The sequence below is a fragment of the Macaca nemestrina genome, chromosome 9 (assembly GCF_043159975.1).
Source record: "Macaca nemestrina isolate mMacNem1 chromosome 9, mMacNem.hap1, whole genome shotgun sequence".
Taxonomy (NCBI): domain Eukaryota; kingdom Metazoa; phylum Chordata; class Mammalia; order Primates; family Cercopithecidae; genus Macaca; species Macaca nemestrina.
The window spans coordinates 60,202,464-60,219,102 of NC_092133.1; the positions used below are offsets into that span (position 1 = coordinate 60,202,464).

At 39.2% G+C, this 16,639-nt stretch overlaps 1 protein-coding gene across 1 annotated transcript; it reads left to right on the forward strand.

Annotated features, from left to right (window-relative positions):
* The first annotated feature begins 609 nt into the window (after window positions 1–609).
* On the forward strand, window positions 610–16,270 carry LOC139355988 (uncharacterized). Its single transcript, XM_071068713.1, has 3 exons — window positions 610–658; window positions 1,292–12,956; window positions 13,886–16,270. The coding sequence occupies exons 1-2, from the start codon at window positions 610–612 to the stop codon at window positions 1,948–1,950; spliced, it is 708 nt and encodes a 235-aa protein (XP_070924814.1). The 3' UTR covers window positions 1,951–12,956; window positions 13,886–16,270.
* Window positions 16,271–16,639: the final 369 nt, after the last annotated feature.

Below are 16,639 nucleotides of genomic sequence, written 5' to 3' on the forward strand. Positions count from 1 at the left end.
ATAAATCCCTCTTCTAGCTTTTTTTTTTTTTTTTTTTTTTTTTTTTTTTTTGAGACAAAGTCTCACTCTGTCGCCCAGGCTGGAGTGCAGTGGGGCAATCTTGGCTCACTGCAACCTCCACCTTCAGGGTTCAAGAGATTCTCATGCCTCAGCCTCCTGAGTAGCTAGGATTACAGGTGCCTGCCACCATGCTGGACTAATTTTTGTATTTTTAGTATAGACGGGGTTTCACCATGTTGGCCAGGCTGGTCTCGAACTCCTAACCTCAGGTGATCTACCTGCCTTGGCCTCCCAAAGTGGGATTATAGCTTCTAGCTATTTTAAAATATACAATATGCCATTGTTTAGTCATCCTGCTTTGCAATAGACCACCAGAACGCATTCCTCCTATCTCACTACAGTCTCTCATCTCCTCACGCACCACTCCCCATCCTTTGGTAACCACTATTCTACTCTCTACTTCTATGAGAACAATGTTTTAGATTCCACATATGAGTGAGATCATGAGATATTTGTCTTTCTGTGGCTAGTTATTTCACTTAACGTAATGTCTCCCAGGTTCATCCATGTTGCCACAAATGACAGGATTTTATTCTTTTTTATGGCTGAATGGCATTTCATTGTGTATATACACGCTATATTTTCTTTATCAATTCAGGTATTGATAGATATTTAAGTTGATTCCATATTTTGGCTATTGTGAATAGTGCTGCAATGAACATGGGAGTGCACCTATCTCTTCTACATACTGATTTCATTTCCTTTGGATATATACCCAGCAGTGGGATTGCTGGATCATATGGTAGTTCTATTTTTAATTTTGAGGAACCACCATACTGGTTTCTGTAATGGCTGTGCGAATTTGCATTTTCACTAGGAGTGTGTAAGAGTTCCCGTTTCTCCACATCTTTGTCAACACTTATCTTTTGATTTTTTGACAGTAGCCACTCTGACTGGAGTGAGGTGATATCTCACTGCAGTTTTGATTTGCATTTCCCTGATGAGTGATGTTGGGCACCTGTTCATATAGCACCTGGTGCCTTATTCTGTCCGTTTGATGAGGTTGTGGTTCCCTGAATGTTATTATTGACGCTTGTGGGCATGTGATAAGTCTGTGTATCGAAAGACTAGGTATTCATTTCCAGTCTGCAAAAACCGAGTTTGTCCCCACCCTTCCAGAACCTCTAAACCTTCTGTTACCGTCTCCGAGCCTTGAAGAGGCGCTGAACCTTCCAGAGCCTCTAAGCCTTTTGTTACCGTCTCTGAGCCTCTGTCACTGCCGCTGTTTCAGCACTAGATGGCACCATAAGCCCAAGTTTGCCACAAGTCCCTGGTTTGTGTGTTGCCACATTTTCAGCACTAGAGGGCGCTCTGAGCCCAGGTGTTCCTGTGACCCTGTTTCTGAGGGACCTAAAAAGCTTCGGGGAGTTTCCGCCGTGGGCTGGGGCGGGTCGAGATGCTCCATTCCGGCGCTGGAGGGTTCTGCCTAGCTCTGGGCCTCACTGTGGTGGGCCCAGCACTGTGATCCAAGGTAACTTCTTGAGTCTACTTCTCTCTCCTTTCCCCAAGCAGACGCTGCCTCTCTTTGTGCCCGGCGGCCTGGGGTTGGGGAAGGGATGGGACGGCAGCGCCGCGGCCACCATGGCTGACCGATGCTGGGTCACACCCGGAGTCCGCAGCCTCCGAGGCCAGCCCAGCACAGGGCTACTCCTGAGGCCCACGCGGCTGTGGCCTGCCTGCCACCGAGGCAGCTGGCGCCGAGGCGGCCCAGAGCACGAGGCCGCCACATCGGGCGCGGGTCCCCCGAGTGACTCAGTCCACAGGCTCTGGCCTGGCCTGGGGTTATCTGGTTCTGCCACACAGCCAATGTCGGGTTTCACGGTGGCTCGTGGGGGCCAGTGCTCTAAGAGTTCTAAGACGAAGTCCCTAATTTCAAGCCTGGAGTTCTAAGACGAAGTCCTGCCCTGAGCGCTTTCCCCTTCAGCGGACGGGGTCGCTGTTTGCACTGTGCTGCCCAGGTTTGGGGGCGGGATGGTGGACGCAGCACCGTGGCCACCAAGGCTGACGTTAAGCTGGGTCGCACCCACAGTGCTTGGCTTGGACTGGCACATCCCCGGCCTGCCTGCCTCTGGTTCCCTTGTGGCCGAAGCCCCTGGAGACGCCCTCAGTGGTGCAGGCCGACCATGAGCCCATCCCACCAGGACCAAGGCCTGGCACCCGGGAGGGTCCAGACGCTCCATCTGCGGGCCCTGGCCTGGGATGGGGCCTGGGATTCTGCCCGGTACCGTGCTCCACGTCAAACTCCTGCACTCACTCCACTCTCCCTCCTTGAAGCAAGCAATGCCTCTCTCCAAGCTTCCAGGCTTGAAATTAGGGAAGGGTGAAGCAGGCAGTGAGACTCTGTCCTTCCTATCCTCTTCAATGTGTCTTTTCTTATTACTGTGCTAAAACCAGGCACTGAGATCTCTGACCTGGTTTCCTTAGCTCTTGTGAAGGTACCTTCCGGCATGGGTACGTGTTCAAAAGAATGTTTCTGTGGGGAATGATCACTGGAGTATTCTTTTTGGCCATCTTGCTCCACCCCCAATTGTTCAAGACTCCTGGACTATTACAGTCAAAAAGGAGCTTCAAAACCACTTTCTTTGGTTTCTAGCTGTTTCCTTATGAGAGATACCCGTTGCTATCCAGAACTCTCTGATTGGAAAGCTTTAAATCTATCAAAAAATCATTGGACGAATTAACCAAATGCATGCAGAGTTGCTGATCTAACTTGTTACCAAAAAGAATAGCTTAACACAAAGAAACTTTTTCTAGTGGGCTTGTAAGGGTTAATAACAAATAAAAGTTTTAAATTATTAAATTATTTAATGAATTACTTTCAAAATGCAGAAAATATCAACGACCCCTATACCTCCAGCATCCCTAGTTTTATGAACCACTGATCGAGTTTGTTCAACCATTATAGGGGATAAAAATTGAGGTCTCAGAAATACTAAATAATGTTAGCAAATGTCACATAGCGATTTTCTTTTCAAAATCAATTGGAGTGATGTCATTAATATGCAGTAATTATAGCTCTTGTAGCCTTTCAGTTGGGGTGTAGCCCAGAGTTTGCATGATTTATATTGAACTGTCAAAAAAAGTAAGCTAAGCCTGAGTCTTTCAGTCTCTCTCTCTCCCCCACCACACCCTCCCACCCTTTTGCTCACCTCTTATCTCTTATATTCTATCATTTTAGTGCCATTATATGTATTTATAATTTAAGTTCATATTGACATCCTCCCAGTGACAGGAGTACAGGAAATGATGTAGGTGCAAGGTGCTTACAGTCTGGAGGAAAGGGTGTGAAGCAAGAATGAGAAAGCCTGAAGGAACCATGCAGACATCCTGTGAGTCTTTCTTTGGGGCTGTGTGGCCTAATGTCTCTGCGTTTCTTGGGCTTCTGCTTCATCCCTTTCTTCCTGCAGACTCTCTCCCCTTGCTCTCAGTGCAGTGAAAAAGGTGGCTGTCCTTCAGGTCAGGTGCCCTACACAGAATGATCAGAGCTTTGGTATCAACTCCTTTTTCATAAGAGAGAAAATCTGATTTGCCTTCCTGGGACAGGTGGCTGGGGGTGTTCCTGGGAAAATCTCAGGGGAGGGGAATTGTGGATGCTTCTCTCCCTTCCAAGGCATCTGTGTCATGGGTTTAGTGCTCTACAGTTCACAGAGTGCTTTCCTAAACATCAATTACTCTCGTTTTCACTATAAACTTGAGAGTGGATGTTACTAGTGCATTCCTTGTACATAGGAGGAAACTGACGGTTACAGGGATTAGAGAGTGTACTAGTTTTTTAGGCTGCAGTAACAAAGTGTCATAAACAGAGTGGCTTAAAACAAAAGAAATTCATTGTCTGTCAGTTCCAGAAGTCCTAAATCAAATTATCAATAGAGTAGGTTCCTTTTAATGTCTCTGAGGGCAAATCTGTTCCAGGCCCCTCTCCTGGCTTCTGGTAGTGGCTGGTCATCCTTGGCATTCCCTGGCTTGTAGCTGCGTCACCCCAATCTTGCCTGTGTCTTTATGTGTTGTTCTTCCTTCCTGTGTCTCTGTCCAGATTTCCCTCATCTCATAAGGCTACTACTCATATTGTATTAAGGGCCCACCCTAGCCTAGTAAGACTTCATAACTTACCTAACTACATCTACAAAGATCCCATTTCCAAATAATGTTTTCACATTGTGAGGAACTATGAGTGAGGACTTTAACCTGTCTTTCTGGGGGAACACAATTCAATACATAATAGATAGTTTGCTCAAACTTTGGACTCAAACTCAGAACTCTTGAGTTTTCAATGGGAATCATTCTTTCCCTGGTTGATTGGGCAATATTAAAGCAGAAAACGACCATGGCTAATTAGCTGTCTTCTCTTTGTCATCGAATCAAGCAGTTATTCAAAATAAACAAAGCCACTGGCTACTTTATCACTTACATACTTAATCTTATAAGATGTGAGGGTAGGAGTTTGGAAAGAAAAAATTTTTGGTCAAACAGATAGTTGTTCTATCTTTCATGAAGGAAAATAAAATGATAAAAGAGTAAAAGTAAATCTTTACATGAGGATTGATACAATAAATATATTGGATGTTGTTGCTGAATGGTTTCTATAAAGTGCGTTGATAATTTACTTTGAGTTTATTACAGTTTTCCTTGGCCCACCCATAGGCTTACTGGATGCTTAAAAAGAAAACAAATCCAGATTCATTTTATGAGGCCAGAAAACAAATCCTTTAACTATTAGCACAGGTCAAAAGGAAAAAATGGAAGTGACACTAGTTGCCGAGTTCTCTCTTCTCCTGCAGTTGGTCCTAGAATAGAGATTATTATTTTTCTACGATGGGCCAGGGCTAGAGTGACCATATAATTTATCATCCAAACTGGGAGGCTTTAGAAAATGAAAGAGATGATAAAAATCATTTAAAATTATATTCTCCAAAAATATTTGCTGACTATTGGATTGTTTTATTTTGTTGGTGAATTTATACAACCGATCCATTCAAAAGCTATTTAAAAGATCTATTAAAAAATATGTCACATAATTGTGAATTGTAAAGCAAAATAAAAAACTTAATATTCAAAGATCTGAATATTTAAAAACAATACAAGCAGTATAATTCTTCCTGGTATATATTTGTATATGTTCATCAGTTTCTTAGCTGTTTTTCTCTAGTACTGTGTCACTGGAATTTTTCTGAAGAATTTTTTTTAATATAGTCTTATTTTTAAGATTATTTCAAACAAATTGCCTTTCATCTTCTTTAAAGTTGTGTCTTATGGTAATAAGTTGGCAATTGTTGCTTTTTTCAATTGATCTTCTTGGTAGAGTATAATATTTTCCATCAATAAAATAAAATAATTTCTCTATAGATGCTAAGGTATTTGGTAAAACAATAGCAAATTCAACTAAATGGTGCACACTTTCACTGATTTTTTGGTATTTAAATGTGTAGAAAGTTTAACCTAAGTATTTTTAACTTTACAGATACTTTTGCTAGTATTTTGATGAGAATTTTTACATCTATGTTCATCAGTGATATTGGCCTGTGGTTTTCTTTTTTGTTATGTCTGTCTGGTTTTACTATTAGGTTAGTACTGGCCTCATAAAATGAATCTAGAAGTATTCCTTACTCTTCAATTTTTTTTGCATAGTTCGAATAGAATTGGTATTAGTTCTCCTTTAATGTTTCTTAGAATTAAATAGTGAAACCATCAGGTCCTGAACCTTTCTTTGTTGGGAGATGTTTTATTATGGCTTGGTTCCATTAGTTGTTTTTGGTTTGTTGAGATTTTCTATTTCTTCCTGGTTTGATCTTGGTAGGTTGTTGTGTCCAGGAATTTATCCATTTCTTCTAGTAGGGAATACTTCCAGATTCATTTTATGAGGCCATTACTAACCTAATAGTGAAACCAGACAAAGACATAACAAAAAAGAAAACCCCAGGCCAATATCGTTGATGAACATAGATGTAAAAATTCTCAGCAGAATACTAGCAAACCAAATTCAACAGCATATTAAGAAGACCATTCACCATGATCAAATGGGTTTCACCCCAGAGATGCAAGAATGGTTCAATGTACGCAACTCTATAAACATGATAAATCACATTAACAGAATCAAGAACATAAACTGCATTCAATAAAATTCAACATCCTTTATGATAAAACCCTTATTAAAATGGATATAGAAGGAAATACCTCAAAATAATAAAGTATATGTGACAAACCTATAGCTAACATTGTACTGTACAGAAAAAAATTGAAGGACTTTTCTCTAAGGACTGAAACAAGACAAAGATGCCCATGTTCACAACTGTTATTTAACATAATACTGGAAGTTCTGACCAGAGCAATTAATCAAGAGAAAGAAATAAAGAGCATCCGAGTTGGAAATGAAAAAATCAAATTAGCCTTGTTTACAGAAAACATGATCTTATATTTGGAAAAACCTAAAGACTCATCAAAAAGCTATTAGAACTGATAAATTTAGTAAACTTACAGAATACAAAATCAACACACAAAAATTAGTAGCATTTATATATGCCAATAACAAATAATCTGAAAAAAATAGAGAAAGCAATCCCATTTACAATAGCTGCAAAGAATATGAAACACTTGGAAATCCATATAACTAAATAAGTGAAAGATCTATACAAGGAAATCTACAAAACTCTAACAAAAGGAATTAAAGCAGTTGAAGAGGACACAAAAACTAGAAAGATATTCAATGTTCAGGGATTGGAAGAATTAATAGCGTTAAAAGGCCAAAATCACCCAAGGCAATTTAAAGATTCGGTGCAATCCCTATCAAAATACCAGTGACATTCTTCACACAAATAGAAAAAAATCGTAAAATTTATATGAAACCACAAAAGATCCCAAATAGTTAAAGCAATCCTGAGCAAAAAGAACAAATCTGAAAGCATCACAGTACCTGACTTTAAAATTTATTACAAAGCTGTAATAAGCAAAATAACATGACACTGGTATGAAAACAGATGCATATTCCAGTGGAACATGATAGAGAACCCAGAAATAAATCCATGCATTTGTAGCCAATTTATCCTCAACAGTGGTGCCAAGAACATACAATGGGGAAAGGACAGTCATTTCAGTAAATGGGAAAACTGGATAACTATATGCAGAGGAATGAAACTAGACCTTATCTCTCACAACACTCAATTCAAAATGAATTAAAGACTTAAATCTAAGACCTGAATATATGAAACTAGTAGAAGGAAACATTGGGAAGCACTTTAGGACACTAGTGTAGGCAAAGACTTTTATGTTCTGTAAGACAGAACTCAAAGGCACAGGCAACCAAAGCAAAAATAGACAAATGGGGTTATAACAAGCTAAAAAGCTTCTGCACAGCAAAGGAAACAATCAATAAACTGAAGACACAACCTACAGAATGAGAGAAAATATGTGCGAACTGTCCATCTGACAAGGAATTAGTAACCAGAATATACAGCGAACTCAAACGACTTAGTGGCAAAAACAAACAATCTGATTAAAAAATGGGCAAAAGATCTGAACAAACACTTTTCAAAGGAAGCCATACAAATGGCCAACAGGTTAACAACAACAACAAAATACTCAATATAACTACTCATCAGAGAAATGCAAATCAATGCCATGATGAGATATTATCTCACCCCAGTTAAGATGGCCTGTATCAAAAAGTCAGAGAATAACAGATGCTGGTGAGGATGTGCAGAAAGGGGACACTCATATACTGTTGGTGGGAATGTAAATTAGTACAGCCACTATGGAGAACAGCATGGAGATTCCTTAAAAAACTGAAAATAGAGCTACTATATGACCCAGTAATCTCACTACTAGGTATACACTAAAAGACGGAAAATAAATATATCAAAGAGACATCTGCACTCCCATGTTCATTTTGGTACTATTCATAATATCCATAATATGGAATCAACCTAAGCGCCCAACAATGAAGGAATGGATAAAGAAAATGTGGTGTATACACACAACAGAATGTTATTGAGTCATGAAAAGAGTGAAATCCTGTCATTTGCAGCAACATGCATGAAACTGGAAGCCATTAATATTAAGTGCAATAAACCAAGCACAGAAAAACAAATATCACATGATTTCATATACGGAAGGTAAAAAAGTGAGTATCATGAAGATAGAGAGTAGAATGGTAGTTATCAGAGGCTGGGAAAGATAGTGGGGAGAGGAAGAGGAAAGGAAAAGAAAAGAAAAGAATGTAAATTTAAAAATAAATAAATAATTTCAAAAAAGAAAGAAAAACCCATCCCATTTACAGTAGCATAAAAATTACTTAGGAATAAGTTTAATGAAGGAGGTAAAAGATCAACACACTGAGAACTGTAAAACATTGATGAAAGAAATTGAAGACACAAAAATAAAAAGGTATTCTATGTTCATGAATTAAAAGAATTAATGTTGTTCAACTGGCCATATTACTCAAAGTGATCTACAGATTCAGTGAAATTCCTATTAAAATTTCAATGGCATTTTTTACAGAAATAGAAATAAAATTCCTAAAATTTGTATGGAACTATAAAAGAACCCAAATAGCCAAAGCAATCTTGAGCAAAAAGAACAAAGCTAGAGGCATCAACTACCTGATGTCAAAATATACCACAAAGCTAGAGTAAGCAAAACAGCATGGCACTGGCATAAAAAAAGACAAATAGAAAAATGGAGATGGACAGGGAACGCAGAAATAAATCCATGTGTTTACAGCCAATTGATCTTCAATAAAGTTGCTCTGAACACACAATTGGGAAAGGACAATCTTTAAATAAATGGTGCTGTGACAACTGAATATCCACATATGCAAGAATGAAATTGGACCCTTATCTCACAACATATACAAAAATTAGCTCAACATCAATTAAAGACTTAAATTTAAGGCCTGAAACTCTAAAACTGCTATAAGAAAACATAGGATAAAAGCTCCATGATTTTGGTCTGGGCAATAAGTTTTTGGATGTGACCCCAAATGCACAGACAACAAAAGTGAAAATAGACAAATTGGAATATGTCAAACTAAAAAGCTTCTGCATAGTAAAGGAAACAATAAAGAGAGTGAAGAGACAAACTTCAAACTGGGAGGAAATATTTGCAAATCATATTTCTTATAAGGGATTAACAGCAAAAATATATAAGGAACTCAAACAACTCGATAGCAAGAAAACAAATAACCTAATTTTAAAAATGGGCAAAGGATCTGAAGAGACATTGCTCAAAAGAAGACATACAGATGGCCAATAGGTGTATGAAAAAGTGTTCAACCTCACTAATTATCAGGGAAATGCAAGTTAAAACCACAATGAGATATCACCTCATATGAGTTAGAATGACTATTATCAAAAAGACAAAAGATAACAAATGTTGGTGAGGATTTGGAGAAAAAGAAATCCTATGCACTGTTGGTGAGAATTTAAATTAGTATGGCAATTATAGAAAACAGTATGGAGGTTCCTCAAAATTTAAAAATAGAACTACCATATAGTCTAGCAGTTTTACTACTGGGTGTATATCTTCTACAACAGGACAGCTTAGTCTCAATTTTTATGTGTATTTTTTTTATATATCTAAGCTATAATTTCTCACATTTGCCATTGAGCCCTCCATCTCCACACCTCGCACCTTTGTGTAGCTTGCAGATTTTAGCACAAGTCATGGGACTTGTCCACCCACTGGCCAGCAGTAGCATTAGATGCTTCTCCCCCTACACCTGTGGCTGCAACAAGGTACTAGTCTCTGGGTGCTAGTGGCAGAGCACACTTTGTGTTATCAGTAGGCACTCTGCCTGTGTTCCGCAAAGGGACTGTCTGCAAAGGGTCAGAAAATGAAATGAGTTATCACTGTCATCTTTCAGATCTAACCAAGTATTAAAGTGACTATGAGTTTTAAAAATCTATGTCTTAAATAATTATTGAGATTTCCTCATGCATTAGAGTGAGCATTCTGCTCTACTGCACATGTGTCTCACACAGTATAGCAGAATATGGCAGAAGCTGGAAGTAAAAAGTGGAAATCTATCACATGTCTTTCACCTTTTCCAAAACATACAACTGTTAAGAATGATACTTTTATTATTACAAAATGAAAACTGGTACAAATGACAAACCAGACAGGAAATAGACATAAACTGGAAAATGTCTCAGGGAAATGGGCATATGGTCTGTATTAGTCCATTCTCATGCAGCTATGAGGAAATACCCGAGATTGGGTAATTTATAAAAGAAGGAGGTTTAATTGATTCACAGTTCCTCAGGACAAGGGAGGCCTCAGGAAACTTATAATCATGGTGGAAGGGGAAGCAAACACATCCTTCTTTACATGGTGACAGCAAGGAGAAGTGCTGAGTGAAGGTGAGGAAAAGCACTTTATAAAACCATCAGATCTCTTGAGAACTCACTCATATAATGAGAATAGCATGGAGGTAACCACCCCCATGATTCCATTACCTCCCATCAGGTCCCACCCATGACATGTGGGGATTATAAGAACTACAAGTTAAGAAGGAGCTGAAATCTAGGCAGAGGTTCCCGAATCTCAATTCTTGTCTTCTGTGCATCCACAGGACCAACACCACATGGAAGCTGCTGAGGCTTGGGGCTTGCACCCTCTGAAGCAATGGCCTTGCCCCCTTTTAGCCACGGCTGGAGCTGAAGCAGCTGGGACACAGGGCTTTGTATCCCAAGGCTGCACAGAGCAGGGGACCCTGGGCCTGATCCATGAAAGCATTTTTCCTTTTGAGGCCTCCAGGCCTGTGATGAGAGGGACTGCCGTGAAGGTCTCTGACATGGCCTGGAGACATTTTTTCCATCATCTTGGTGATTAACATTCAGCCCCTTATTACTTATGCAAATTTCTGCAGTGGGCTTGAATTTCTCCCCAGAAAATGGTTTTTATTTTCTGTTGCATTGTGAGGCTGCAAATTTTCCAAAGTTTTATGCTCTGCCTCCTCTTGAACACTTTGTCACCGGATGATTTCTTCCACCAGATACCCTAAATCATCTCTCTCGAGGTCAAAGTTTCACAGATCTGTAGGGCAGGGGCAAAATGTTGCAAGAGTGACATTTACTCCAGTTTCCAACAAGTTCCTTATCTCCATCTGAGACCACCTCAGCCTGGACTTCATTGTCCATATCGCTATCAGCATTTTGGTCAAAACCATTCAACAAGTCTCTAGGAAGTTCCAAACTTTCCCACATCGTCCTGTCTTCTGATCCCTCCAAGTCTCTATGAAGTTCCAAATGTGCCCACATTTTCCTATCTTCTTCTGAACCCTCCCAACTGTTCCAACCTCTGCCTGTTACCCAGTTCCAAAGTTGTTTCCACATCTTTGGGTATCTTTATAGTAGCACCCCACTCTCTTGGGTACCAATTTACCATCACATGGTCACACTAGATATAGCAGACATGATGTTAATGGCTCCTAATATGGCTGTGCAAACTCCTTTCTTAATTTGGACCTGGATCTTGGTAGTAGAGTTGTACTCAGGTCACCACCACCCTGATAGGATAAATGAAAACCCTACACAGAAGCCCCATTCTGTGACTTGACATGAGATTATTTATAGTCACTCCCAATCAGTAGTGTGCTGGTAAATGTTTACCAGCTGACTTGGGTGGTGGTGGTGGTGATGCATGGGACAAGGGTGAAGAAGGGCAGCACTGTGTAGTGTTTGCTGATTTCTGTGGGGTGAATACTCCTGCTATAATTGATATCAAGCACCCAACTTGACAGTCATCAAACTTGGAGTTGGGAAGAGATGTGCACAATTGGCTAGAGCACCGCTGCCAAGCCTCTCCCCAAATATCTGTCTAATGAAGCTGAATATGCTTCCCGCTAGCCAATCTCTCTCCCCCAAAACAGTTAACACCAGAAGTAAGAATTTTTTCTCACCGTGATTTGCTTCCTCTAAGACTCAGTCAGTCATGGTGCAGTGTGGGTTTAGTTGTCTTTAGCTCAACTACTGTATCTTAGGAAGAAATTAAATAAAGTATTCTCTTCTACTTTTTGACCATTACACACCATTTATGTTCACAATATATACAGAAGCAAAATATACCACCTAAAGCATAACTCTAGTGTGTGTGATCTTATGCCCAAGATCAACACCAGGGGAGAAAAAACCACCTGCAGATGAAGACTCCTTTAGCATCTCCTTTTTTACATCCAGTCTTCCAAAATTATATGACAAAAAACTTTATGGAATATTCTATACAAGGTTAAAGACAAAGTATTTAAACCAGAGAACACTTAATTGTTATGTTCTAGATACCACAGGGAAAATTTTATTGACTTGAATCTCAAGTAATAAACCCTTGATATATGTGGGTTTGCTTTTTCATGTGAAAATAGAAAACTTATATTTTATGCATCAGTTATAGATATTGTTCTGCAACATTTCCTCTTAAAACAGGATGTGCCTTATGCTAATTTGCCATGAATATTTCAATATCATTTGGCAAAAGGAGCAGAGATATGACCCATGTCAGAAATACACCTCAACTTTGGGGTTGCCACATTCATCAGTGGTTTCTTTAATTACAGATTTATGAAGTGAGACCATTCTTAGCAGAACAGAAATTGAATACACCAATCAGAAAGGAGATGCTCATAGCAACCATGGAACACTGAAAATAAATAAATAGATAAAGAGCTACCATCACCAAAACAAAAAAGTCTTCATAGTTTTATCCTATGGAGCTGTGACAAGTTGCTATTCTATCTGAAAAACTGATGGAAACTGAAATCAGCAAAAGTGAGCTGGTTATAAAACCAGCAGACATTTATTGATGGGTGTTACTGGGACACACTCAGTCTTGAAGAGAATAGAAATGCATCAAAGTCCTACTCCAGGAATTTTTCCTGACCTTTGCTATTTAGGAATTGCCCAACCTCTGTTGTAGGTGTTCATTTATCTTTCCCATTCTCGAGTTAGTTTTATAGCACTCCTTTTTTGAGTATATAATGTAGTACCCTTTATGTGTATAAGGGAGACTTCTGACAGCTTCATATATACCAGAGATCCTTCCATGGGGAAATGATTTATTGTAATGGTCTTTATGTTGTTAGAGCTAGAATTGAGACTATGCTTTTGATCTACTTTGTAGCTCCATTCTGTGAAGAGAATTCTTTCTTCAAATGTCAGAAATCTTTGCTGTCAGCAAGACCTGCCCCTCCCCAGATTTATTTTTGCTTCAGTGTATTCTATGAGAAGGAGAGAAATAGGCTCATTTTTAATGTCCCTTCCACCCCCCCCCCCATTGAATAGTTGTCATTTTTCACTCTGGGATGGTCAGGAAGGGGTCAAGTCTTTGTAATTCCTCTTTCCTGGGAGTATAACCACGTTCAGGGGGACAGTAGTGATTTTAATGGGGTAGGGGAGTGCATCTTCTCTTAATCTATACAGCCTCATGGCCATTTTAGAGGCAATGTAACAGGTGATTACTAACTCAGAGGTACTATTTTCCTGTACCTGGAAGGTCACTTTTGCAATACAACAGCATCAAAATGCTTAAAGGGAAGTTAAGGGAAGTGTTGAATATGTAACAGATGGGATTCAGAAACTTAAGTGAGCTTCATCTGAAGTACAAAGATTTATAAACTCTGTTTAGTTTTCCGACTCTTCCAGATGATATTGCAGAGGAACAGAGTGGGGGCTACAGTGAGAGAGGGACCAAGATTTCAGGGAATATATGTAGAAGTAGAGCCTGATTTCTGAATGTATTTAGTTTCTTGCAGCTGGTTTTGCTAAATCAGCTTCCTTAAGTTGACTGATAAAGCTCATTGCACGAAGTTTCAAAGATGTCTTTTTTTTTTTTTTTTCTGCAGCAGAATGTCCTAAAGGAAGTTCAACTCAATTGCCTTCCTTTGAAAAGACACTGAACCAAATGATTGTTCGATGGTTCTGGAAAGAAATATTTTTTTTCATTTGAAGTTTCCACTTTAGCCTTAAAACCTAGGTTGACAGTATAAGGAATTGCCTACCCTCCTTACTTTCTCCCTGGCTGAGTTATACGGAGTCATTAGGTGCTCATTAGACTAACACAAAGGTAGATAGCACCGGCTATGGAATCCATGACTCATTTAAAAATTTCATCAGTTCTCCTTAGCTTTCTGCCTAAGTTGCAGTCTTTTCTTGTGGCAGGTGGCCTGAAACTCTAAAATATTAGGCATTAAAACTCAGGACTTAAAAAAATTAAAGCTTTTTTTTTTTTATTTTATAAAACCAGATATTCTCTGATGTGAGCAGGTAACCAACTTCTCATCTTTGGCATTTGCCATCACCCTCCTTAGGATATGACTGATACCAGTGATTTTACTGAGACTTTTGAACCATATTGCCAAGTAGGTATTACTCTCTTCTTGAAAGTGAGGAAGCTGAGGCTTGGAGAGTCTGTAAGCAATGGAGCCTATACTTGACACCAGACTACCTCCCAGTGATGAACATGAGAAGTTAAAGCTATGGACCCTGTGAATGTGAGAAGAGGACAGGATTGCTGGCCCATGTGCCCACAGGGGAACCTGGTCAGAGGATTCCACGTCTAGTGGAGGAATAAAATGGCCATTTATTTCCACCTTGGCTATTTAACTTACTCTGCAGTTCTGGGGCCACAACTATCCCTAGGGGCAGGTAAGAACTAATAAAATGTGAGCTTGCAACTGTACCCCATATACTTTTGTCCTAAAGGTCACTTTTCTCTTATGCTATTGTATGTGGATTCTACATCTCTTCCTCCCAAAGCTATGGTAACAGGAAGATCTCTGTGGTTGCATGTACTCTCTTCAGAAAAGAGCATATACCTCAATTCATAAATCCTGGATGTTATTTTATGATTTCTAATTTAAGCAAATATCTTTTACTGGAAAATACTATTGGAAGTAAGAAAAATAAAAACCTTCTAAGAAAAATTTCAAATAATTTAGGACAAAATTGAAAACAAAGGAAATAAGATATTCAATATGTTAAAAATAAAGACCTTTGGTTATGTCATGTGATGAAAACTTTAATTGACTTGCCTTGGGGGTTAGGGGCCTATTTCCCACCTCATTCCACCACTTAAAGGGTACAGAATAGTCTAGACTTTTTCCGCCATAAACTCCTTTTAATCCACCCTTTAATCCCTTTTGGTTTTTCTGATTTGGGGATTTACAGCTAATGAATATCAATTGCCATTTGTAGATGTGGCAGATGTGATTATAATGTACTCCGTGAATTAGTTCCTTTTGTTTTGCTTAAAAAGCCAATTATGATTCTGGAAACTGATTGGAGAGGAGAAAAGTAAAAGATTCACAATAAATTGTGGCATACCCCCATTTGGGAAAAGGTGTCTGGTGGTAAGCCACAGGGGAGAGGTTTAGTTAACATTTTCAATTTTCAATAATAATCAGGAAGAAGTAGTAAACAGCACGTAAATAAAGCAGGCAGATGCATCCAAGTGGGCTGGTGCTAGTGAAAGAGGAAGCAATGGAAATGGACGTTATGCAGCTTTTACATTAAGGCAGATAGGAAGCATGTGGGAATATGCTGACTCTTCTTGATATAGTATTTGATTGGTGCCAATTTTTCCTTTTTTTTTTTGAGACAGAGTCTGACTCCGTCACCCAAGCTGGAGTGCAGTGGCGCAATCTTGGCTCAGTGCAATCTCCGCCTCCAAGGTTCAAGTTATTCTCTTGCTTCAGCCTCCCGAGTAGCTGGGATTGTAGGCATACACCACCATGCCCAGTTAATTTTTTTGTATTTTTAGTAGAGGCGGGGTTTTGCCACGTTGGCCAGGCTGGTTTCAAACTCCTGACCTCAGGTGATCCGCCCTCCACGGCTTCCCAAAATGCTGGGATTACAGGTATGAGCCACCATGCCCGGCTGATTGGTGCAAAATTAATTGCAGTTTTGCCATTACTTTAAATGCCATTAAAAGTACTAACCTAACCTAATACTAATTTTTTCTTTCCCAGAACAACTATCTAATGTTATCACTTACATCACCATTTCCTCAGTCACCCAGCTCAAATCCTGGAAGTTATCTTTAATTATTTTCCTTTATCTATATTCTAAAACTAACTAACACTTATTTCACATTTACTATATGAAAGACACTATGCTAAACAGTTTACATGTACTATCTCATTTAATCCTCAGAAAAATTCTTTAATGTAAGTATTGGTTATTTACATTTTGCAGATGAGAAAACAAGACGTTTTGAGGGATTTAATAACTTGGCCAAGACCTGATAGTTAATATCAACTAGTTCTCTGTATACTTAGTGTGCTGTCACCATGTGTAGCAGATTCTTCCTTGGTGTGACCTCTTTCAATCTTTTATTATTCTCCATTGGCTCATCACCTGCTGCAGTCATTTCATAACTTCTATTCCTATCATGAGTCTATCTCGGCAGTGTGCATTGGCCATATGGCAAAAACTACTTCAACTGTGTAAGTCCTGTAACTCCCATGATCAAAAAGATTTACTTACTCCCCAGTGTTTACATACCACAACTAATTATAGTCCCATAACTTTTAAATAGTGTTTCCCTATTTATTATTGACTTGTTCTAGAAAAGATTAGTCTTTTTAACATAAATAATA